The following is a 26,511-nucleotide window of genomic DNA, read 5'->3' on the forward strand; positions in this document are numbered from 1 at the left end:
TGCACAGTTACAAAGCAGGACCTGGACTTTGTGCTTATTAAGAACCATAATTAAACTCTCCCTGTTGACAAGGATATTTGTGTCCACCTCCATTCCTATAACTGTTAAATTAATTGGTATAAAGAGGTGAGAAATTAGAAGAAGGCTGCTGCTCTCATGCCTCCTTTGCATCATGTAGCAGGCCTCATAGAGCAGCTTGCATATGAATAAACCTGAGAATACTTCCTCCGTATTAAAAGGACTGCCAGACTTAACCAGAAATAATAGGGGGCTCCCAGTTAGTGAGGATAATCACAGGAATTCCCACACCAGGTCACAAGCTGTGGCCTGGCATGGTTAACTAGTTAGTCCATGCTTGTGTGTCTCTGGGTATACTTGAGGAGCAGACTGTACGCCCTGAAGACAACAGTGCACCTCAGAAACGGATAATGGCTCTCAGAAATGTGGCAGGGTCTACTCTGGCACTGGGCTCTTACAACAAACGACTCCTATCTCTGTTGATCTTGAAGCTGCTACAGTGTCCTCTGTGTTTGCTGGAAGATCCAGAGGGAAATCCACAGAAATGTCTACTTTGCAACCAATAGTTCTGTTCTGCCTCTACTGCCATCTCTTGTAATGCAGGACTATTTAACTATTACTTCTTCAGCATAAACAAATGCATTAAGTCACGCCATATAATCTTGTTTAATGGACTCAATTAAGTACATTCAAATGATTTGCTTACATTTAAATTACACAAAACTTCTGCTGTGTTGTCACTGAAACCCTCATGCATTTATATATTCAGATTCATTAAAATAATACTATAGGTTTATGTTATGGAATCGTTTAAATTTTGTTTGTTCAGAAAATTCTCACTTGTGCCTATGAACATATGCATGTACAGACACAGAGATAAGTGCATATAAGGAAGCCTCAAGACATACAGTATGTGCACGTTTTGTCATGAAGACAGATGTTCTAAAACACAAACAATTAGGATAATTTGGACTGTAAAGCACCAAATGCAGGAACTCACATCGGTGTTACAAACTACATGATCAGTAATAGATAGTAACACTTCTCAAATAAAACGGTCAAATTGACACATGACTTTTTATGTCTGCTTATTTTCTATAGCATAAGTTGAAGTGTCTACATAAAGACTGCAAGAAATGTACGCGGGAGAAACTAACCAACTACCAATTATTCAGCAAAAAGTGGTTCATTATTTGAATTCATTTTTTTATTTTCTTGTAGTAGGCCTAGAATACATAAATATATATATATATATATATATATATATATATATATATATATATATATATATATATATATATATATATATATATATATATATATATATATATGTCACAAGCAAGCCCATCATTGCTACACAAGCATGTAATAAAATCCAATTAGTACAAAAATAAGTATCATACAATTAAACTGTGGTGTTTATTCATTTATACACTCTTCAAATGTGATTAATACAGCAGTTTGGGTTTACATTCAATATTTGTTCTGACCCTGTTTTTTTTTTTTACTCTCCCTAAACGCAGCACTGTCCTATCTTAGCAGTTAGAAACTTAATATTTCCGAGGTGTGTATGAACGCAGCATGACGCCGCCTGTGGTGGCTCATTACATTATCTGGCAACCGGAGTGGCAGCGGACAGAAGAGAGGGGATCCCCGGGATTTTTACACTGAAGCCAGCGAAATACTGACATCAAACATCTGAAAATCGCTGGGGGAACTCGGTCAAGCTCCTCCTAGACTTCGTAAGTTCATGTATTTCATTATCATATAAACTAATCCAATATTTTAATTTTCAATTAAATTATGACGACGAAGGGAAGTTTCTCTTTCGGTGTTAGCAAAGCTAACGTAAGTTAGGCTAGCTAGCATAGCTTGATCTTAGCTAACGTGCAAGGTACACCGTGTGTGTGTCGCTCATGCTAACGTTACACACATACACCTACCGAGCACGAACTGCCAAGAAAAAAAGTCGAGGAATATTTAAAAAACTTCCCCGGCAAACTTGTATTGGGATGCACTAATAGTAAGATATAATGTAAGTTGTTATTTGTATTTACACATATTAAAGCTACACAACTCTGAGACAAAACAGTCCTTTTCTGGATGTAATTAACGCTTGGTAATTTGTGAATAAATTTAGCGACTGTCTGTCTGGGCAGGCGAGTGTCCAGGGAGTTAGCGTTAGCAGGCTAACTTAGCTTGCTAGCTAGCCTTTTAACACTAGCATCTCACTCAGATGGGGTCGATTTCATTGTCTGTCGTGTATCGCTATTTGGATGCGTGCAGACATCGAAGCTAAATATCATAATATCTAGAATCACATTTAAAGAGGTATATGCTCCAGTGTTCACTTACATACTATAATCATTCATAACCACAATAGGCAGTTAGCTCGCGTTAGTTAGCCACGGGTTTTGTAGCCGGACAGATGGACAGGTTGTTGTTGGCAAGCCAAGTTAACGTTAGCATGAGATAGCTTGTTGTTGTTGATGGGTTAGTTGAAAATGGGTAGCTTTTCTTTTGGCAAAGTTGTGTCACTGAAGTTTATGAACACCAGAACCAGTATTGTCACCGGTTTTTGCCTAAGCCGACTGTTCCGAGCCATGGATGGGTATGATTATGGCTTCATGAGCCATTGATCTCAGAACTTTGTCAGATTAGCTCAACCGTGAAAGCCTTTTTATGGAGGCGTAATGGTGGACGGTGGTGCCTCCGTCAGGGTGTGTGTCTGTCCACGACGGGGTCGTAGCTATCACCACAGACTATAGACAACAAAACAGCTACTTCGTGTTTTCACCAGAATATCAATGTTTCTGTGTTTTAAATCAAATTCACCATTGTATGTATGTAATGAGGTTTGTTGCGCTCATGTCCTAAGGACGTGCTTTATAACTACAATACCGTTCATTTCCCGTTGAAGTCGAGCATTTGAAGGCATTACTGTGATAATCATGCGATGATATATTATTTGTGAGATATATCTGAATTATTCAATCTTGTAGGGACTTAACGTTTCGATGTTTTTTTTAGGCAGTCACAACATCTACAGCACGCTATAAGCCATGGGTCATGTTGTTTGAGTGGTCACTTCAAGTCAGTTTTATATTCACCTGTCTTTTAAGTGTTTAAGATGAACACGCGTGTGTGTATCCCTACTGCTGCTGAGCAAGTGCCCTCCTTTTAGAGCAAGCAGACAGTTGGCACCCTTGGCTAGTGATGGGGGACACATGTCGCTTTGCGTTTTATGATCGGCCTTGGATTAGCCTGAGGATGGGTGCCTCTGATGTAAAACCATTCTGAGAGTGATGCGACCAGACGTGCATGACTCGATATCTACTCTTATTCTGCTGCATCAGGACTGAAACATTTTGATAATACATCTGTGTTTTCCACCTGGCACTATTATTTATTTTTTTTGCCTGTCACAGACTTAATGGTAAATAGCTCATTGTTTCCCTTGTTACGTTTGTTATGGTTATGTTATATAATATGGTATTTGCAGGTCCGTCCTTCTGGAATTAAATCTTGTAAGCGTTTTGTTCTGCAACTTGTGCAATTCAATACTAATGTCGTGCATAATTGTGAATAATAAATAGTAAAAGTGTACAGCCAATTCATAAATATTTTACTGTCAATATGTCTAAACTAGATTTACTTGGACTGGGTTACTTTTTAAAAACAATTCCTGAATGTGAGAGATATTAAAATGGAAGTCTTATCTCTTCCACACAACCATGAGCCAACAGTGAATCGTGGTATATCTATCTCCAAGGGAAATGTAACCTCCCCCACATTATTCTTTTGTTTCTGACCTGTTCTAATGATTAACCACAACATTTAGACCTAGTACTGGTGATCAGTCTCTGCTGGGTAGTATGGCATAGCTCTTGCATCCATCCACGTCTGGCTGTGGTGTTATCATAATAGTATCTTTGTAGCTCACTGTAGAACACTGTTTTAACACAGCAGTTAGTCAGGTCAAGTGTGACCCCAGTCATTGTGACAATGCTAACAGGAAATGCTGGGGAAACCATGACGACTCTCCGAAATTAACACCATGGTGAGAGAAGAGGGGCCATTGTTGTACGTTTAGTTTTTAAGATTTAGGATGAAGCTGTATTGGTGTCATCAGGAACATTCTTACTGTAGGATTCTTAGCTTCATTCAGACAGTGGTAATGACTTGTTGTGAATCAAATAAGATGCAAAAGTGAAACAGGCTGCTGAAAGTGAAGGTGGTAGTTCACTTGTTATCTTTGCTTTAATTTTCTGAGTTATGTTCGTGGTGCCCCGGCGCAACGGTGTGTGAGCCAAAATGTGCGTCCTCAAGTATTGTTGCCTGTCGAATCAAAATGTTTACAGGATATTAAACCTTTCAACCATGGTTTCATCATATCACAATTAATACTTGACTCCTTTCTTTACAGGGATTGTCTAAAAGCAATGAGGTATGACTGTGAATGTATAACTGTATATTTAGTTTACAGTTAGTTTGATTACAATTCCTCCCTGGCATTGAGGAGTTTGGTTTATGGCGTTTTGTTGCTGACACTTGTTGACTTCTTGCTTATTTACAGAATGTTTTGTTTGTAAGCCCCCTGGGGTTTCAGGGAATACTGCAACAAATAACGCAGTGAGCACAAACGCCGTTGTGCATGCTCGTAGCTCGGGCACCATCTGTAAAGACCCATGCCACGGTGCCTTGTCCGAGTATAAACAAGGCTTTACATACTGCTTGCTACACTGACTTGTGAAGTTCTTTATGCTATATGCCATTTTGAATTACTGACTTTTCCTAAAGGCTTGAAAGTATTGAAATGCTTTGATTTACTTTGGTTCATATCATGTAGTAAAGTCTTCCAGGAAGGACAAACGTGCAAAGCTCAAGCACAACATTCTCAAATATAAGAGAAAGGACACAATCACATAAAGGGAGAGAGAGAGAGAGAGAGACAAAAGGAGAGTTTGAATCCCCCGGAGGATGAAGATCCAGATCCAAAACATCCAGATCTAAAACATCTGGAATGAGGTGACCACAGCCCGGGGAGAAAGAGGGGTCCCAGGACAGCCGATGGTCCAACACAGACAAGCCTGAGTAAAAAGAGAGCACAAGGGGCAGAAAATAGGGAGAGAGAAATGGGCGTATGCTTGTGCCAGTGGTACAACAAATAAACGGAGGTTAGAGAGATGCAGTGGCTTCCAGAAAGTTTACAGTATTTCTGTTGGTAGGACAATTATGAACTACAAATGCTAAGCTTAATAGATAAATTGAGACTCGGACTCATCAGCTGGAAGGATAATAATAACCGGTTAAAATCCTGACACAATTAAGGAATAAGAAACTAACTGATAGTTAAGGTGAAAGTGTTTTGAGATTGGATTTTAAGAAGACCCCAACAAGGCCTGCTGACTTCTTTTTGACTCTGGGGACAGACATGAGCCCTGTATTAACGGATGGAATCAAAGGTTTAAGGAGATCAGACAGGTATGAAGAGGTGTGCCCATTAACAATTTCGTAAATCATCAGAAGTCTCAAAATCTGATCTAACAAAACAACGTTTCAACTTAGCAGATCTATACATTATTTTTAAGATCTGAATGTTTTTTTGTCCTTTTGAGAACGCTCTTTTGTTTTGTCAGTTTGCTTGTTCGTTGCATCAAATGCAAGAGGACAGGACAAGTCATATTGGCCACAGCGTCCCACCCAAAGGCCTTGGGCAATACATGGAACTAGAGGAGAGCAATCTTCCAATGTTTGACTAACTGAACTATTTCTTGTTCATCCTGTTAGACTTCATATTAACTCAAGCATGTGTGGTTACAGTTTGTGATCAACCTTTCTTATATAGTAAAAGGTACATGCATGGAGTAATGAGTTTTAGTTTCACCACAGATGGACACACTTTGCGTTTGTTGTTGAGATTGCCCTGCCTACCTGTAAAGGCACTATTTTTATTAGGAGGTAGAGAAAGTCAGTGGAAGTGCTTTCTTTTGTTTAACGTTTTTGAACATGTAGTGTATGAGAAGATGGCTATATACAAATCATAGTGAAGACATTGACATTTCACAGTGGTAATAAGTAGACTGAGCATAAGCAACAGAATAAACAGCACGCACAACAGTAACACCAGGCCAGCTGCCAAAGGTATTTTGGCAGGTACTGTGGGCTCTAACGCCCCAGCACAAGTAGCTGGTTAAAAATGTCTTTCCATCTCTACCTGACATATTTAAAACAACACTTAAATGCATGAACACTATGTAGTATTAAATGAGTGCACTTCTTTTTTTGTATTCCTTCAGTGTCTTAACTATATGGCGCAACAATATTTACTAAAATAAATCATATTCATTAAACTCCTACAGTACAGCTGTGCAATTATTCAAGTTTCATTTACAATTTTGACTTCCATCAATTATGAAAACAAGATAATAGACGTAAAACTATCATTGTGCTGCATTCCATTTCACAATGACACTCTTTGTTTTGAGTTATAAATTCAGCAAACTCCTTCTGTACAGCGATGTGCTTCCGTCCCGCATGGCGGGTCACGGTCGGCCGTTTGCTTTGGGAGAACTCTCCGTGGCGCTTGCTGGCCCTTGTCGGGCGTCTTTCCTCCGTAGTGCCAGATCTAGGTCAGCTTGGAATGGCCCGCGGTGACAGTAGTGCTGTACAACAACCCTCGCCTGGACGTCACTGCTCGGTGCTCTCTGTGCCACTAATATTTTGATGACTGTTTGGTGTGTCTGGACCTTAAAGGATACTGGCTAAACAGCCGCCAACTTACCTCTGTCTGACCAACCACTTCTCCAACTATATACATTAAAATGTTGGTTCCACTAGTATTCTGGCCCACAAGTGACAACCCACATGACCAGTATTGTCTGAAATCTTCTGATCTGATGTTAACGGGATTAATTGCACATTTACAGATTATGGTATAGTCATTTCTAATTATGTTTTTTCAGTCTGACTGCACCAATTTCTTTCGCTTTGTGTCCAGTGCTGAAAGAGCAACTCTCGAACACTCAGTGCAGCAAACAAGCAGACTTGCAACTTGGATAAATGCAGCCTCAAGGCACGTGTCCAAGATGGGACAAACTGAACTGCCTGACTCCCTGCCACATGGCTGTTTTGTGTGGAATGTGTGTACATTTATCAGTGTCTTGTCATGCCTGGCCTAAAAGTAAGGGGGGGAGGGGGGATGACTATATCTTGAATATTGAGTACAAATATTTATTGTCGTCAGACGGGGTTTGGCGTTCTGCTTCTCTCGCTGCTCTCTCCCTCTCACAGATGCACTGTTTTTGGACGACTGTGTGTGTGTGTGGCGTATGAGCTTGGATGTGCGTATGGAGCGTGTATTTATATACATCTGGCCTGGAGACAGCGAAAGAAGTTAAGCACCAAAGCGAGTTTATATATGTTTAGGTCGGAAACAGCATTGGAAGATGCCAGAGTCAGTCTAAAAAAATACGGTCAAACTAGCGCCTAAGTCTTGCGTTACATGTGTATACTAGGTATTACGATAAGAGTGTAAGAAATTCTAAATAAGTCACCTTTTGGTGAACTTGATTGAAGCAATGTCACATTCATTCAATAAGTCAGTCTGTCAATAATAAATAATTATTAATAAAATAAAATGCAGACAAACAGTATATCAGATAAAAACTTTATTTCAAATGCGTGAATAATTTGTCCAACTTCATTATAAAGAATACATTTCCAAAGACCAATCTGACTTCAACATGACAGTACACCAGATTAGATTAGAAGAATGATCACGCTGTCAATAATCACACATCAAAGGGTTACATTAAACATAGCCTAAACATATCTATATATTATTTATACGTCATATTTCCCAGCCCTATGATTATCAAAGTAGTCTGTTAACCGTTGAGTACAAAGTGTACAGTAGTAGACACTGAACCTGTTTCTGAAATCACTGCCCTTGATGGGGGGGGGGGCAGGGCAGGGGCTGGATGACTCAGGTGAATTTTTATAGTGTCACAAGAGGTCAACGGTGGTATAAAAGTCCTGAAATAGTAGTCTTTGTGCCAAGTGCTGTGAGGTGTTCCACATAGTGCATTGATTGTCTTCTGCCACGTCACAGTACATAGGAAAAGAATGGCCTGATTATCATTCCTGAAGCTCTCTGTCATTCCCACTGCCCTAAATCTGTTGGATGAGTCCATTATCAGGCTAATATCATGTAGCCTTTGGAGGAAAATGACATGGCTTGCAAATCATATTTTTATTACCATAATGACTCCAGAATTGAATTTTGGTCTTCATATGTTAATCATTGTTTTATGCCTATAAGAAATACCCTGGACATTCAAGTAGTCTTTTTTTGCTGTATCTAAATTGGATAAAACGAGTGAAGGTGTGGAAGTTTTTAAGTGATACTTGAGACCTGAAAGATCACCCTCTAAAAAGTTTGCAGCTTTTGCTGTGATACAGCAGCACTACAGAGTATAGTTGAGAAAGGCCCAACTTAATGCAAATTGATGCAATGCTAACGACAACCAGGCAAGAGCCAGTCCCGCTTGTTTTATTGCCCACAGAAACAGGAGCACAGAGTTGTTTACCACTCGAGATGGCTTCAAGCACAGATACTGGTCCGCAATGCTAATCAGTCTTGCCAGCTCGTTTGCCATTGTTGTATTAAAACAGTTTCAGCAACGTGTACAATGTTTAAAAAGAAACTATTCTGTACCTTGCGGTTCCGTCAGAGCACAACTGTCCAGTCACAGCAGAGTATGTACATTTTGTGCTCAGCGCAGCACACACGGAGAGCTACAGCTCCATGAGAAGCCAAAGACTGCTTACTGCTATACCAGTCGTGATGCTGAAAAGGAAGACGTGGTAATACGTAAAATGATTACCAGTCGGTGGGCATTGATCATCATGTGCGTTTTTCTGTATCTAGCCTGTATTTCGATTTTGTAACCTCTTTCAGCATTTCGTTGCGGGCTAAGCTGGTGATAGCTTCGCTTAAATATACTGCTTGTTGAACTCATTGGGCTGTAGATAAAGTACTTCAGAAGGTAAAACCCCATGATCATAGACCATTACCACAGATAATTAAAATTGCAGAGACTTTGTAAACAATTTTGCTCACTTTAGTACTAAACAAATTACACTTGAAGTCTCATGGAAAAGATGCTTACCATCAAGCTACATTGTAGTTTTACTTCTATCTTTGCCAAATGCCTAAACAAGCATAGCAAGTTATGGCACATCATCCAACTTAGTCATTCATTGGATCTGATACAATTTCTCATTTTTATTCTTCTTGGAAAATGCTTGGTTGCCAAAAAGTAATTGACCTACAATAGTGCTTGGAAAGTTTTTCTGCCTGCTGAATGATTGAATGAGGGGGTTGTTATGGTGTGGATTTCGTTGTTTGCCTTTGCCATAAGAGGTTTTATTGACAGTTTTACTACCTTTTTTTATGTATGCATTTTCTATAATACGTTTTTGCAACAAGGTAATGTGTAATTGGTACTAGTCTGTACATCTAAGACTTTTTTTTGTTTGTTATGATTTTTGTCATGGAAAAAGTACTTGTTTTTGGCCAATATCATCCTTTTTGTTGCCCAAATATTTCAACTCAACTGATGTTTATTTTTGCAACCAAATCTTCATTTGGCTGTTTCTCATGTTCAGGTTTTGGCCTGCTTTTAGCTGTTCAATAAATTGATTAACAATATGTATTATTGGTGGTTCGCTCTTGCAGAGACTGCATGTCACTCACTAGCAACAAACTCAAGTGTACCCAAGAAGTCTTAAAGGAGTAAAAGATGTTCCATCAGACAGATGTCGCTCTCTTTTTTTATAACATTTTTTATCAAGCAGCAAAACAGTTGAAGCATGACGTGTTAATTTGCCTAACTTGACCCTGCACGTTTTGAGATGTGATTTTTGTGCATTCACACGTCCCAAAGTCAATGCTGAAACAAATCGTGCAGCCTTATCTATCTACACAGAATGCTTTATTCTCTGCTTTTTAAACTAGATTAATCCCTGCTGAAGAGGATCTCCTGAAAGTTATGATTTACAATTTAACTCCAAAGTATGTGGCAACTGATATTATGTGTACTTTAGCAGGTTTTGTTTATTGGCAATGTGCAATGTTGATCTGCTCAACTCTTATTTGTCTTTTCACCCTTTTAAGCTCTTTTTTTCCTCCCACTCTAGTCACTTCCTGCTACCATCCATTTCTGAGAAATGTAATCTGATAGCATTCTGCGTGTGCCCTGGATCTCCAGTCTGTATGTGGGTATGGGCTTCTGGTTTTATAGGATTATGGAGTAACCATTTGGAAGCAATTTGGCTGAAATTGGAGATTATCCCTGTCTAGGGTTTTTAAAAACATTTAGCTGTTCCTTTTTATTACAGCTAGTAAACATTTGTGGTTTAAAATGTATCTAGTGATTTGAGCCTGGTGAAAACTACTGCAGAAGGTTGACTTGAGATGTTATAAGGGATGTCTAGATTATGACGCTATAAAGCATTCTGTCATTTGATGTTCAGTAAATTATGTTCTGCTAATGGTATGAATCAATTACTGAAGATACTACAGAAGGCTTTTATGCATTGCACATGTATGTCTATGCGTGCTTGCCAAAATCCCGAAGAGATGTGGAAGTGCTTTTTATTTAATTCTCTGTTATAAGGGTTTGTTAACAAGTACATCAGTGTGTCTCCGTGTTTTGAAAACAGCCAAAGCCATACACATTTTAATGTGGCGATATGGTCATGCATTCTTGTGTGCGTACGTATAAAAGCCTGGTTTGCACTTCCTGGACTTACTGCTGTTGTCGTTGTCACGTTGCTGAGGGAGAATCCAGGTGGAGACATGCGCACACACACATACACTCTGTGTGGCTCACACTCTGGCTCTCACTCGCTCACTCACACACACACACACACACACACTCTCATACACACACACACACACACACACACACACACACACACACACACACACACACACACACACACACACACACACACACATACACATAGACACACACAGAGGCAGCCTGGCAGATTCAGGGTTAAAGGCTTCCATTTTGTTAGGTAACACCCTAATGGTCTGATCTGTCAGTGGCGTTAAAATGGCAGGGGCTTAACCCTTGGCGTTCGGGACACAACCAGTAGGGGCACACGCACACTCTGGGCTGGCCGAGCCTACAACAGAACAACTGAGGAGGGGAGTGTGTGAGGCAGGGAGGGGTTGAGGGTAGGACGAAGAGTGAGCAAGTAAGAGAGAGAGAAGACAAGGAAGAGTATTTTTCACTTGGGTACAGTTAGATTATGGCTCAGCTAACCACATGCGCTCTGCACCCTTCTCCCTCCCCCAACCATGGCACCATCTCAGCTGGGTCCCTGCGCCCACTTCTAGCTTGGTGAGCGCAGATTAGCATTGGTAGTCTGGTATTTATTTTCTTGTTAGAAGATATCCCAAAGGTGTTTTACTTATTGATGGCCTGAAATGATTTTGTAATTGAAAAAACATATTTTATAAGTAGGATAAGACAAAGCAGTTACCTTTATGACTATAAGCAATAAATAATCACCTAGAATTTAAGGTAGTCATCACCTTTATAATATCAACTAGAAGGAAAATTGTCAGTTTGAGAGATTCATTCAGTATTACAAGGGCCAGGATCCCTTAGCCACACGAGAAAATGAGCTGTCACTTTGCTGTCTTTTATTGAACAATAATAATCCATACATGTATTGCTTTTTTCGACAGTATACTTGTTGTTTCCCCTCTTATTGAACCCTAAGGACACAGTTGAAAAGCCTCAGTATTTTTTAAAATGGATGTTAATGTGTTGGCTGGCTGGGTCCAGTCCCAGTGGGGAGATCATTACAGTGCTGGAGATGAGAGGCTAGCATGCCACCTGAGGGGATGCGCCTTTGCCATTGATCTGCTCTCTATGAACTACTGGACACAAAAGGAGAGCGACTGAGAACAAAACCATTTATAGTGTCAGTTTAGGTCACAAGATTTCCATTTGCTTTCAGGCAGTTGCATCTTATTCTGCCACACTACTCACAGGGATGGGAGATTTTCTACATACACATTATTTTATAGACAAAAAGACTAATGTTAGCATATACAGCCTTTTTTTTTATAGAGAAATGCAAATGTATTGATTTGAGCGAACCTTCTTTGAGGCTTTGTTATTTAGTAGGACATTATGCAGCTTGGTACATACCTTTCTTCTATTCATTTGTTAATTTTTTCTATATTAATTTCAATGGTCCCATCCTTTTTGTTTTGATCTAAGATTTGCTCTGCCCTTAGGCCTTGTTATTCTGGGAGAAATGAGAGGGACATTCATTTACTCCTTCTCCATAGTCTCCTGAGAGGAACAGACACAGATCACTAATCACTGGCTGCCTTCTACTCTCTTTCTCATCCTCTCGCCATTTTCGTTGCTGTTGTAGGTTATGCATTTGTATATCAAAGTAATGTATCGTCATGAGGTTTGCCCATTACACCGTCATACAATAACTCTATAATGCAGAGAATGTTTGTTCAATGTGTCAACATTATGCAGATGTATAGCATTTTATTCTTTGTTTTTTATCTCAAGGTGCTTTAGTCTCCCATAGAAGGAAACATGGCAACAAATAATAACCTGTCAGCATTTTAAATTCCTGTAATCTGAACCCGACCTCTAGTGCATGGGTTTTGTGTGTAGTGTAAATCAAAGAACCGTAATGTGACAAGGCTGGCAGGCTTGATGGTTAGAAATGGATACCGGAGTGGCGTTCTGATCAACTGTTGTGGACAGTAAGAGGCAGAACTGCTACTCTGGGTTGCTGAGTTCCAGGCAGTGAGGTTTTGGTCTACCAGTTCCTTTCGAGTATCTCCCTATGGACTTGTTGATGGACAACTCGGGCTTGTTTGTGAGATTGTAGTGTCAGTTTCATTTGGTTTTACAAGCTGAATGGATGGATCTGTGCGATCATTGGAACTGGCAGGAATGCTACTAGCACTGATTAATTCAGGATCGTTTCTCAGTTGATTGCCGGACAAAAGAATAAAAAAAATCCAGATGACCCATTTTCAAACAATTGGTTTGAAAATGGGTCCAAAAAAGTTATGTGAAACTTTAATTACAAACATGAAACTTGTCCTCTGAAAGTCTGGTGATAAAATAAAATGACACCAATATGTTGCAGCAAGGGCATTTAGTCTCGTTGCCCTCCCTGGCTCCACTTGGACAGAGAGAGAGAGAGAATCTTTGTCTCATCATAATGTGTTTTAATTTCGGCTCGTGGACCTGTGTTATATCTGTTTGTCCCTACGTCATCTCCTGTCATCACAAATACTCTGGCGGCTTGAAGTACTGATGTCATGTATTCTTTGCACTCTAATCCTCTCAGGTGTCACTGTGAATGGCATAGATAGACTCTTGTGTTTGATGGCTTTCTCTAGATCAGAGGTGTCAAACTCATTTTAGTTCATGGGCCATCTGCAGCCCAATTTGATCTCATGTGGGCCGGACCAGGAAAACCATTGCATAATAACCTATAAATAACAACACCTCCAAATAGTTCCCTTTTTAGTGTGAAGAAGTAGTAGAAGAACTACTTTCTATAAAAAGTTCACTGTTGACAGATGAAGAACAGCCTCAGATGTCTTGAGTGCAATTTCAACAATCTGTCTGTTCAGTCTACTCACTGTCATTACATGTGCATAGCATTTTACAGATCACAGTAGATCTACAAAGGCAAAAAACATATATTGTGGAACTGCGCAACAATATAGTACTTTACTTCTTTGCGATTCCAGTAACATTTCTAGACATGCATTTCCATGCCTGTTTAGTTATGATGCACCACAACTAAAGTGGAAGCTATTGAGGCAGCAGGTTAAGTTATATTTACAAATCAAAAGTTTGGTCAGTGCCTGAGCAATAGGGTTTTACCAGTATTGTTTTAAGATGGAAGTCGGATACAGATAATTTTGTACTGAAGCTGCTGGTTGACAACATTTTGCACAATGTTCAATATCCTTAAATATGTTTTTCAGAGAACTGTATTCTGGTCAGGATAGAAAAGCCTCTAAAAAATCAAATTTTACATGAAGTAGGCTACTCACTGTTATAACTTGCTCCTGAAACCTAACACGTCATTGCCTTCAAAACTGCATCAATATTAGGTGATTAGGAAGAGCGGCACATGTCATTTAAATGGAATTAATGACTTGTCTGCGACTTTCACTCTTTGCAAATCCAGTGGGCTGGATTTGAGCCTTTTGCCGGGGCCGGTTCTGGTACGCGGGCAGTATATTTGCCTCACCTGCTCTAGATGAATCTCCTACAGTTTCTTTATCTTCTTCACATGTTCAATAGTTCTTAGTGTGAGTCTCCTATAACCCAGAGGTTGTGAATGACCTCCTGAATCACACAAGATAAACCAAGGAGCTGAATAGAAAATGGGTTCCTGTGAGTGGTGGTCCTTCACTGAAGGCTTAGTGAGATGAGAGTGTGTTGTAACATTGAGGATGAGTACACAGATCCTTCAGTCAGTCTCAGGTGGTGTGCACATAACACTCATAATCACAACATATGCATGGACAACAATTTAATTTGGTCTCCCCTTGTTGCTTGGCAGCATTGCATCTAGCATGTAAATCATTAGATTCATGATGCTAGCCATCTCTTCTGGGACAGAAGTAGCCACGTGTCTCTAGGCCTGAAACTAGCAACCACCACCGTCATAGTAATGTGCAGATTTGACACTGCACCGTCTCAAGGGGTTACAGTCATTTTGTACCTAACACAGTTCACCATCACTTTGTTACAGCCATAACAATGTGCTGCCACCATTTCTACAATCTTACAGAGTAAAGTGTGGTTTCTGAAACACTGTGTGGTAAATGGACATGCACATGCACACATACCCACCCACATAGCCACCCACACACAAGCTGTCATCTCTGGCAGATAGATAGCCTTTGTGTCCAGGGATGGTACAGCAGGGCACATCTGTCCTTGTGGTGCACAAGAGCAGGGTGCATTTTAGGCTCCATGCACTCAAATGCAAACGCTGACCTGTGTAGCTGATGTGTTGGTTGCTTAACTTAAAACGTGGCTGAATTCACAGATGTAAAGTGTTGAAACAAACCGCTGCCTTACTGCAGAAAACAAGTTGTTGAAATGGCTGAAAAGCAGTTTAATTTTCCCACCTTACTTTACAGTTCAAGGCTTTACAGACAATGGGCTCATAGTGCTCATGTACATTAGATTCTTATAGTGAATTATGACCTTTGCTTGGCTCATAAAACCTTTAAGTCTGAAATGTCAGAGAAAACATTTAAATATGTTTTTTGTTAAGAGTATCACATTTCATGAAAGGTGGGTTTTGGATGATGGGATGTTTATGCCTGCCAGCAGCTGTTGACTCTTGACTGCCACAGAAGTTAGTCATGTCAGTGATGCGTCCGCCCCGCTGTTTTCTGTTAGACACGTTTTGGAATGTCCGAAGACGACGTAGTCTTCTCCTCCTCCCTCCTTCGTCCCTCCCTCTGTGGGATGTGCCTATGGCCTCCCCGTCTCTCTCCCTCCCTTCTGCCACTCTGTCTCTCCAGGGGTTAAACCTGTGCTTTCTCTCAATCGCAGACCAGTTTGAACCGGTTTTCAGGGGAAGCGCTTTTTGTCTCATGGAATCTTGGGATACGGTCATGTGGAGCTGTGATGGCGTCACGTTGGACTAGGAAGACCTTAAGTCAGCTCTCTGAATCAGATGCACTCGGTTTCAGCCCAAATCATAAATTAGGCTGTCAAAGCAGATTCTTATGTGATAGACGTGCTAATCCTTGTGCAAAATGTTTATAAGCATCACGTTTTTTATAACAATTATGTTTATTCAAGAGAGTCTGCGAGTGCTTGTTCCATGATGAGTGCGTGGCCTACATTGCTTTGCTTTGTGTGCATGTTGTGTAGTGCTGGTGCTATTTTTCTGCTGTGTAATAGGTTTTTCCCCAGAAATTTAAGTGGGTCTCTATCCTCTGCTGTTACTGTACTGAGTGAGATTTGGGTCAGCATCAGGCACTGGGACATGACGCCTACACACCTTATGATTGTCCCTTTTTTATACAGCTGGAAATATCAGCTAAATCCAACATTTGAAATGTTTATGTACATGACTCAGCAACGGAGTGTATAATGTTGTTTCCAACCATAACCTGGGGTTATATACATTAGATGGACTCACTATCCAGGTTTTCTGGGTAAAACAAACACATTTAGGACATCTATATTTTCATTGTGTACTGGTGGCACTGCTTCTGCTTCATATATCGTCTCTGATGCATTAATGTCTGAAAGGACCACATTTCTTAACAACTGTGCACATATCTCGTGCAAGACGAGAGCCGGTGCTCAATGAGTGAAAGGAAAATATATAAACTCTTCCCAGAAAGAAAGATACTAAGCATGATTCCCAAATTGTTTAACTGCATAGGACTCTCGATATTAAAACTCATTTACTGCCCTCCCAATTATTCTATTTAACTATTTAGCTTTTTGTCAATGTTAGTTTTCTGCTTGGTAAATGTTATGAAAGTGTTTCCAACTGTTTCCGTCTTCTCTCGCTCTCTCTCTCTCTAGGGTGAGAGCAGCCATGTCAGAGGAGGCAGTGCGTCTAACACGCAGCCAAAAGCGGGCTCTGGAGAAGGACCATGTAGCTCTTGCGGAGCCCCTCGAGGACATGGAAAGTAAACGGGTTAAGCTGGAGAAAGGTGATGCAGCTGGAGCTCCCCTGGCAATGATGGGATCTGAAGCTGAGGGCGACAAGCTGAATAGTGAGCAGCCTGCAAAGGTTGCAACCAGCATCCTACAAGCTGGGGAAATGAAAGCCACTATCAAGGTGGAGGTGCAGACCAGAGACGAGCCTGTTGACATGAGCACGTCCAAAAGGTGAGACGAGGGAAAAGATCACAGTGTTTGATTGAGTTATGAGCTGTTTTTGTGGATTGAACTCTTGAAGTAATATTAGCAACGCATCAGTGTTCGTGCACAGGGGATGAAAGCGTTTTGGTCATAAGGAACATAATTGTTATTCGGTTAACAATATGCTGTCAAAGTCGTTAGTCTGTGACCAGCTGGGACCCTTGCATCTATTCCTGTACACTGGGCCTCAGTACTGCATAGTCGGACAAGTCAGTCCACAATAAACCCTTTGTATGAATTTCCAGTTGGCCAAAATGCACCACAATCTCTTTCCGAACTAGTTTATATCTGAGGGTATGAGATCCAAAGAATAGTTTGCTGTTGTGTTTCTATTTGGTTACTGATGTTGAATCATCACACGGGTGAAATGGAGGAGATGTGAATGGCGACCAGGACTTCACACGGCCGAGGAAAAATATTTGTCTACATTTTTGCGTATACGTTTGTTTGAAGACTTCTTCAGGATTATTTACGTACCGTAGGCCTTGATTTCATGCTTTGCGTGCACAGTGCATGTTTGTGCAGATGTGTCTATTGGCGTTTCGGGTTTCTCTAACTTTGCACTCGCAAGTGGTCTGACAGGAGCCATACAGGAAGTCGCTGTGTGGTTGTCGGCAGCCTGGCCCCATTTTGAAAAGTTTGAGGCTCCTGAGGCCTGGGCTCCATTTTCTCCCACAGCAGCACCTGAACTCTGCCTCACACTTCACACAAAATGAAGGCTACGTGTCACAAACTGGTTCCAACTGGCCGTTGCCATGGTTTCCACATTGGAAGGAGCAGTTGGAGGAAGGAGGGGCTAGGAAGGGGGTGTGGGTGTGTCACATGACCACACAGAGAAATGCCTGATGTCATGTGACGTGTTTGGTAGAGCGATAGATACATACACTGATCTGATGGCAGTTAAAGTGGAAAAGAGGGGCCATTTAGCTCAAAGTGTGTCCACCCTGTTTGAGGGGGTCACCTTTGACCCCTGATTAACCCTCAGCATGTGTTTGTGGGCTTACTCCTTGAAAGGTGATTACCTTATTGTTTGCAGAAGACTAAGTCTGTGAAGACCAACTTTGTAAAACAATCTGAAATTATAACATAACAAAACATAATACTGTAACTGAACTGAACATGTGTATAAAAGAGTGTAACTGGGAAGAAGCATCCTTCCTAGTTTGCATGCTTTGTATATATTTGACCAATTTGTCAACATTTGTACACATTTTTCCAGAACTGTTGCCTATTTATAGCCCATCTATTATATTTACATAAAGAGGCTTACATAGCTTAAAATGACTCATCGAGAATCCCACTGCATCTAATAATGACTGATTCAGCAATCCTATAGTGCGGTCAGTGGGAAGCCATGATCCTGGAGGCTGAAGCCTGCAGAAGTACTGGACCTTACATAACCAAGCTGTGTGTTGTGATGCTTGTGTAAGCCGTTCTCAATAGAGTAGTAGCAACCATCACAAGCTAGCTCATGTCATGTTGTCAGAGATGCCGAATCAGTTAGGGCACTGGGTCGCCATTAGGTTTTTGTTTGTTTTTGTCTCTGATGCTACTGGTGTCTGGCATCATTTATCACATCGTATGTAAGAAATGTAAACAAGGCTGGGGAGGAAAACTTCTGCTTGTTCAGAATTTAACTGTGCATTGTGAGGGTGATCTCTCTGAGAATAGCAATATTCTGGAAGTGCCATGGCGTTGAACATCTTTCCTAATTTGAATGAAACATCTAGGATGTACCTTTTAAGACAGGAAGTGTTAACAAGGTTTGATTGTGTTATCAGCTGGGCAAAGTAACACTAAACATTTATACTGTTAATGTAAGGATAAACAACATGCTCATTGTCATATAGTTGACCTTGTTGAACTGAGCATGCGGTCTCTGTTGAGGGGAGCTGTTAGACAGCTGTTGTGAGGGTAGCAGAGAAGCGTGTCTGAAGATGGGAGCGTGCAAAAAAAAAAAAAAAAGTGTGAAGAACTGAGTCAGTGAGTTGGAGTATAAAAGATGAACAAGTAAGGATGGGGGAGGGGTGTGTGAAGTAGTGACTGAGTGAGTGACAGAGAGTGTACACAATAGGTTGGCTCCTGGCCATGTATTCCCCTCCCCCTCACTGTCACCCTCTCCAGTGTCTCCAGCGGACCTCCGCTCTGCTCAGTTTGTGACTAGTGTCGGCAGCTGGGAGGGAGGGTAGAGCTGAGGCCCAGGCTGTGCCGATCCGGCTAGGCCATAGGCCTCACCACGGAGCTATGGGAGGGGTGAGGCCCTGTCTGGGTGGTAAACCAGGACTAAGCTTGAAGCCCTGAAGCCTCTCGCTCGACAGCATCTGAACAATTATATAACTTAATTTCATGTTTTCATGCATAACTTCACATTATGACCTTAACCTATGCCTCACACATACTCGCATATATCTCATTGCCTACATTACCTCATCCTCCACCAGTTCCCCTTACCACTCGCACTTCTATTTTCTTATGCACCAACCCACAGGAGCTGATGGGATCCCTGATGGAGGCAGATTAATTATTCTGCCATGGTCCACACGCTGTAAAATTACAGCCACCCTTTGCTTCTAATCTCCACCCCTTTCCAGATTGATGCATATTTAGCTCACCACTAGTCTCCTTTGTTCTCCTTAGTCCTCAGGAAAAGCCACTTAACATTTCATCGAAGGCTTTAAGCCTTTTTCTCCTATTAAAAACAAACAGAAATGCAGTTAATTTGCCCTTTTGTTTACATGTTTTGTGTGACTGATTGTGCGATCTGTTGGATGGAAGAGAGCAGGAGGTTTGTGCATTGATGTTACCTTTCGCTGGAGATAATGGCTTGTTGCGATCTTCCCCTGCCGCCATTACTCCATTATTGATCTCTTGGTTCTTGTCTTCTTGCGTGTCCCAGTACACATTTGCACTACAACAGAGATGATGAAATCCTAATTACGTACTGCCATCTACTGGATGTAAGACAAAACCTACATGTTACATTTTACAAGTTCATGGTAACTGCTGCTTTGTGGACTGAAATGGAACACAGTGTTTAATATTGGCTGAATGATCAAATGCATTCTCAATAAAGGTTTTGTCTCTTTTCACAGTTTCTCCCCTCAGTGACATTAAGAATGAGCGGCAGCCACCATCACCAGATGATGTGATTGTGTTGTCAGACAACGAGCCATCCAGTCCTCTTATGAATGGCCACTGCTTCACTGACACGGATAAACTTGTGGTAGGAAAACAATATTTAAACTTTGCACATGACAGTCTTATTATGTCCACTGACTTAACTGACTTGACTTCTTCATTCTCTCTTAAGACCAACATTTTTGGATTACTCCCTACTGACATAGCTTCCAATTGTGTCCTTTTTATCTGATATGGTGTCTATAGAAGAGTTCTCCTGAGGAGAGGGAGCGCACCATCAAACAACTGAAGGAGGAACTGAGACTCCAAGAGGCTAAGCTGGTGCTGCTTAAGAAACTACGACAGAGCCAGATTCAGAAGGAGAGCACTGTGCAGAAGGTAAAAACCCCAGAAGATGAACGAGTGTTGATGGTCATTATATGTTTTGCTGTAGCTGATGGATGCATCACACAACTGCTATTAACTAAGACGTTCTTGTTGGTTTCCAATTGACATCATTAATGAAGGCTTTTAAACATTTCTACTTATTCATTCCTTCAAGTACATAACTTCATGGACTAATACTGTACCCTGTTAATTTCTAGTCGACTGGCTCTGTAGCCACTCCTCCTCCTCTGGTGAGAGGTAGCATCACATCAAGCAAAGGACCCCTCCAGGTAGTTACTACATTTTGTTAGAGCCCCCAGCCACAACTTGTATTGTAGACGCTGGATTGATGTACATTCTACCTCATACAAAGTGGAATATTGACCAACACAAAGCGCAGGGAAGCTGCATCAGAACCACACATCAAACTAAATGCAATGCTTTTGTAGCATAATGTTGAAAAGTGTTTAATGTTATTGACGGTATATTTGCATTGTTGTGTTTACAGGTGATCGGTCGAAGCTCGGGCACGGTGATTCCTCCTCCTTTGGTGCGGGGTGGGCAACACATCCCGTCCAAACACAACTCTCAGATTTCCATGCCACCCCTGGTCAGAGGGGCACAGGTTAGTGTGAGGGGCACTCATTTTGAAGAAGTTTAGATTTAAAGGACTCTTTGTTCATTTCTTACTTTTGTCTCCTCCTTGCTCGCTCCATCCATGATGGCTGCTTCTGTGTGTGCTGCCATCAGCCTATTGCAGTGACTCCCCAGCAGATAGCCAGTCTACGCCAGCAACAGCATCATCACAGCGGTTCAGGCCCCCCTCCACTCTTGCTGGCTCCCAGGGCTTCTGTGCCCCATGTCCAGGTCCAGGGCCAGAGGATCATTCAGCAGGGACTCATTCGGGTGGCTAATGTGGCCAACAGTAATATGGTCAACATCCCTCAGGTGAGGATACAAGGAAACCTTGCACACTGACCTGGAGAAAGATTTTCCATAGCAACCTACAGAAAATGTTCTTTTTCAAAGCTACTCTTTTCCTTTGCTAGCCTGCGTAGCTCTCATGCATATTGTCAGGTATAATGGTGACATCCTCATGCGTATTGGCTAAAGTGATTTCTGTTGTGTTTGTGTCCAGGCCTCTCCAACCAGCCTTAAAGGCTCTTCAGCGTCACCCAACTCTAACATCCACGACTCCCCAGCCAGCCGGCAGGCAGCTGCTAAGCTTGCTCTCCGTAAGCAGTTGGAGAAGACGCTGCTGGAGATCCCTCCACCTAAACCTCCTGCACCCGAGTTCAACTTCCTGCCTTCAGCAGCCAATAATGAGTTCATCTACTTGTTGGGGCTGGAGGAGGTGGTGCAAAAACTTCTGGAGATGCACAGCAGGGGTGTGTAGATATTTCCACTTTGTGAGCTAGCTTTGTGATGTTGTAGTGCAATGGTAGATTGAATAGTAGAATATATGTTTAAATAAGTCTAAAGAAGCTCTATTTTTCCATATAGGTAATATGGGCCCAGCTGCTGTTATTGCCAGCTCCATCCCCAAAGAGCCACACACCTGCGCCCAGTGTAAGACAGACTTTACCTCCCGCTGGAGAAAGGAGAAGGCTGGGATCGTCCTCTGTGACCATTGCATGTCGTCCAATCAGAAGAAGGCCCTGAAGGCTGAGCACACCAGTCGGCTGAAGGCAGCCTTTGTTAAGGCACTCCAACAGGAGCAGGAGATTGAGCAGCGTATCCTCCAGCAGGTGGCCTCCTCTTCTCTCTCTAAAAGCACCTCCTCTCCTTCAATGTCCAAGAGTGAGGTGCTGGTGTCCCAGCAGTACAAGCATGTCAGGGCTGCTATGCAGCACAGATCTGTGGCTGCCCACCACGCCATTAAGCAGGTTAGCATGGCCTTTGATTGTGTTGTGCAAAACATCTGCATTTGACCATAAACCTGCACCAACACACAGCACGTCACTTTGTCTCTCCGTACAGAGTCATCTGTCACACAGCATCCAGTCGATGAGCGCTCGTGGTGTGGCCCACTCATTCACCTCCTCCTCTCAGCTTCAGAGTGCAATGGCGGCAGCGGCTCTGGGCAGCAGGGCAGGGAAGCATGCTGCCGCACGCCCGATGCAACACGGGGGTAAGGTCAGCGCTGGCAGCAGTAACCAGGGCCATGTGGCTGCCTGGAGGAAGCAGAGCGGTGGCAACACAGGTAAACAAACGCTCCTCACCCGTTCTCGCTTTCTGCTCCTCTTTGGGGGTAATCCTTCTCTTCTAAGGTGGATTACTCTCTGGCCTCATCTTCTCAGACTAGACCTTTTCATTTTAGAGTTACTGTGTGGTTCTTGTTGTCTGTATTTGAGGAAACAAAAAACAATCTTAGCAGGTGCAAAATATATCTGAAGTTTTTACTAATACTGCAATATTCATGATAAAATAAATGTAAAACTTGACCTCCAGTACATTGACCACTGATGTGTTTGCCTCCTGACAGGTGTGACTATGGCCTATGTGAACCCCAGCTTGTCTGCCCATAAGACCACCTCTGCTGTGGAGCGTCAGCGAGAGTACCTGCTGGACATGATTCCCTCCCGTTCTATCTCCCAAGCAGCCAACACATGGAAATAATGCAATCTTCCTCCCTACTGACATCTTAACTATTACCCCTCTTAATATCAATAACAGCCATTCTCATGATCATTCTAATCCTTTCTATGGACTGGTGCGGGGGAGAATCAGCCTAGCTTTTTGTTGGAAAGAGGTGTTCCTTCAGCTCTCTCAGATATTTCTGCTATCATCTCCCTTACCTGAATCCTTCATCCCAAAGTGGAGTTTTGCAGCGACCGCTCGGGCTTCTGAGACACAAGAATATGTCAAATTGAATTTGGGTACCTTTTTTTTGAGGGTTGGGATTTACATGGGCGTGTACAATTTTACAAACTTCTCCAGCGACGTTGCCTCTCCCTCCTTGTATATTGGTTGAACCTCTCTGTTGCACCAAGAGGAAAAATACCCGACCTCCCCTGCCTCTGGATTAGGCTGGGAAAAAAATAATAATCACTATTACACGCATTAAAATCTTCGCCTTACGTCCTTCCCCTCTCCAGTCTGAGCCGGTCAGACTCAGGCCCAATGTGGTGGCCGAACTGAACTTAACTGAAAACCTCACCACAGGGATTGTGGCTGAGATTTGAGGACCATCCACGAAATAATAACTGCTTCAGCTTTGCAAAAATGAAAGAAAAAAAAAAAAAAGGACTAAAAATTATCTCTATCTGCACACAGACTTCCTCTTCTCTCTAACCCACAGTGTGTATAGTAGAGAAGACGACGTGTGCTTTTGTATGGCTGAATGTTAGGATTTTGTCTTTTCATCTGTAAGTCATATACTGTGTTTGGAATATTGTGCTCCCTGATACTTTGGAAGTGGCCTCTTGTCGAGGTCTGAATTTACAGGCTAATGTTACTGTTGAGGTGGTTTTACATCTGCTGGGTTCCATGTTGTGACCTACTTTTAAATACTTTGTTTTTTTTCTAAAATGAAGGGGAGAAATAAAGATTAAGGTTTCACTAACTCGTGTAAAGACAAGGAGCATATGTTTGGAGGACTATTCGTATTGAATATTGTCAAAAAAGAAGAAAAAAAACAACTTCCAAAGAACTAGTGGAGCCCAAATTGAATCCCTTCTGCTAGAAGGTGTGTAGTTTATTTGAACCCTCTCTGGATATAAACATGAATTCATGCTAGACTGAGGGGGTGTAAGTAATGTCATATTTTTGACATTGTTTTGCTTTTAGTCATAGGTTGTGGTGCATTATTTTTTCTTCTCTAGACAAACTGTCTCTGGGTTTATTTATAGGGTCATGTTAGTAAAGATATATGCTTATGCCCTAAGTTTGAATGGATCTCCACTTACAATGATTTTGTTTTCTCTGTGTGTCCAGTGGCTCCCACTCATCTTACAATTGGTCTTAGAGAAGCTATACAGCTTTCAGAATGTAGTTATGCAAAAAAAAAAACCCTATAGCAACAAATGACATGAACTTCTTAGTCTTTAACATTAAGGTGTGTATGATTTACGTCGGGTCCTTGAATTGAGCTAACTATGCCTTTCACATGATCTATAGTGCATTTTATCAGGTTGCAGCAGCACAGGATAAGCTAGTACAATATGTCCTACATTACACAGGGGTATTCCAATAGCTAATTGAGTTATTTTATTAACTGTCATTAATTATCTTTAATTTTAGTCACTGGGGTGGTCCACTCAGACATGGCCAATTGGAAAGTGTCACTAAATTAAAGATTTATAATATTAAAATATAGATGTGTTTACATTTAAGCAGTAGAAACATGATGTTGATGTTTGTGCATATTTTAAAAATAAAGTTTAAAAAAAAAAAAAAAAAAACTCAAGAGGCTGACCATCCCAGCAGTTAATTTCTCCAAAAACTAGTAACTGTCCCGTTTTTAAAAAATCGTTTTCACAAGGATCTCTATGTAATCACCAACCTGGAGTCTTGCTGCCCTGTTGCCTCACTTTTGATTTCATAATTTAACCATGATGTCATAATCTAATGCGACGACGTAAGGATTCGTGTCCTGTATCCTGAGGTGCGCTCTTTAGCTCACCGATCATGAGGATCCATACTGAATGATGGTGCACTGCATGCATCAGGTAACTGGGGCATCAGTTGACGTTTATCCCTCTGTGCGGGGGGCGTATCATCACTGTTGGTGCAGGTTTCATTGAGGATGGTGCAAACAATACAGTATGTACAATGCTGATTAGAAATGCAAGCGTATGAAGTTTAATTTAAATTGCTCAAGATTTTTGTATTTCTGTCTCAAAGTAGCATCGGAAATCTCTCCTGGTTGTCTGTCTGTACATTCCCGACAGGTAGAAGGTAGCAGCCCGAGTCTTGTGGATGCAAAAAATAAGCAATCTGGAACGAGCCCATCATTCTGTGCCCTTCTAAGTGTAACCCTGTGCTGTCTACTGTCTGCTGCTGTTTGACAACAATATCACCATTCCGTTAGTCTGGGGTCGAAGCGCTGCCAAACGCAGTGCGGCCCAAATGGAACAGAAAACAATGTATGAGAAGTATTTGTTTTTTTTGGATTTTTTTTTCTGCTCTATCAAATAATAAAACTAATTTTAACCCCTCTTTCATGGTTGGGTTGCCTGTTCATTCATGATGTTTGAGCACATTGGCAATTATTTAATCAATGAAGTGTTTTCATCTGATAAACTCGGGGGGGGGGGGGGGGTGCAGAGGACATTTTTCAATACTGTCTGACTTTTTCTTTTCTTTTTTTTTTTTTAGGCAAAAAGATTAATAATCTTGATCATACAGTTGTTTACTGGCTTTTGAAACACTGTAGGTAAATACATACACTAAACCCTCTGTTTATATCCAGTTAGGCTTAAATCTTACTCTGTGGACACAAATGTACCAACATTATGAAGTATGATAAAAAATAAAGGCTTGCGTTATTGTCTGTAAAGCTTTCAGTGTATGGATGTATTGAGCATTTTGCAGTGATAGTTATTATTGTACGGCCTTTGTACTTGATTTCATGTTTCATTTTGTTGTGTCTCCCCGCTGCACACAAGCATCTGCATATAAGTCATTGCACATGGAGTCCTTTCTACCAGTTACATCACCAGTCTGGAGCCAAAGCAAAGGACACAATAATGAAAGAACTACAGCGGAATATCACTTTTTAAGCACATTGATTCACTGTTATCTGACTGTAACGTAACACGCTGTCAAAACAACATTTCCTAATGTTTCATGTTTTCCCTTCTGGGGTTTAGATGAAGGAGCTCAAACCTTCATCCAAACCCCAAGAGGTTCTGGATTCAAACCACTAACCCACTCTTACCTCCAGACTTTTTTCTGTGCAAAAAACATTTGGGTTAACTGATAGTTTCACATTGTATAAGTGTATCTTAAAAATAATTCTCACTTCTACTCAACCATATGCACATTTCCAATAATAATCAGC

At 41.4% G+C, this 26,511-nt stretch overlaps 1 protein-coding gene across 2 annotated transcripts; it reads left to right on the top strand.

Annotated features, from left to right (window-relative positions):
• Window positions 1-1,603: 1,603 nt before the first annotated feature.
• gatad2ab (GATA zinc finger domain containing 2Ab) lies at window positions 1,604-25,667 on the top strand. 2 transcript variants are annotated; one of them, XM_029429711.1, is made up of 11 exons: window positions 1,604-1,760; window positions 16,662-16,970; window positions 20,109-20,226; window positions 20,388-20,519; window positions 20,726-20,797; window positions 21,016-21,132; window positions 21,258-21,455; window positions 21,646-21,895; window positions 22,011-22,393; window positions 22,488-22,710; window positions 22,993-25,667. In XM_029429711.1, exons 2-11 carry the CDS (start codon window positions 16,675-16,677, stop codon window positions 23,124-23,126), a joined length of 1,923 nt encoding a protein of 640 aa, XP_029285571.1. In that variant the 5' UTR covers window positions 1,604-1,760; window positions 16,662-16,674; the 3' UTR covers window positions 23,127-25,667. The 2 variants fall into 2 exon arrangements, with proteins under 2 accessions (XP_029285571.1, XP_029285572.1); XM_029429712.1 differs by lacking the exon at window positions 20,726-20,797.
• The last annotated feature ends 844 nt before the right edge of the window (window positions 25,668-26,511 follow it).

Source organism: Cottoperca gobio, chromosome 4, assembly GCF_900634415.1.
Source record: "Cottoperca gobio chromosome 4, fCotGob3.1, whole genome shotgun sequence".
Taxonomy (NCBI): Eukaryota; Metazoa; Chordata; class Actinopteri; order Perciformes; family Bovichtidae; genus Cottoperca; species Cottoperca gobio.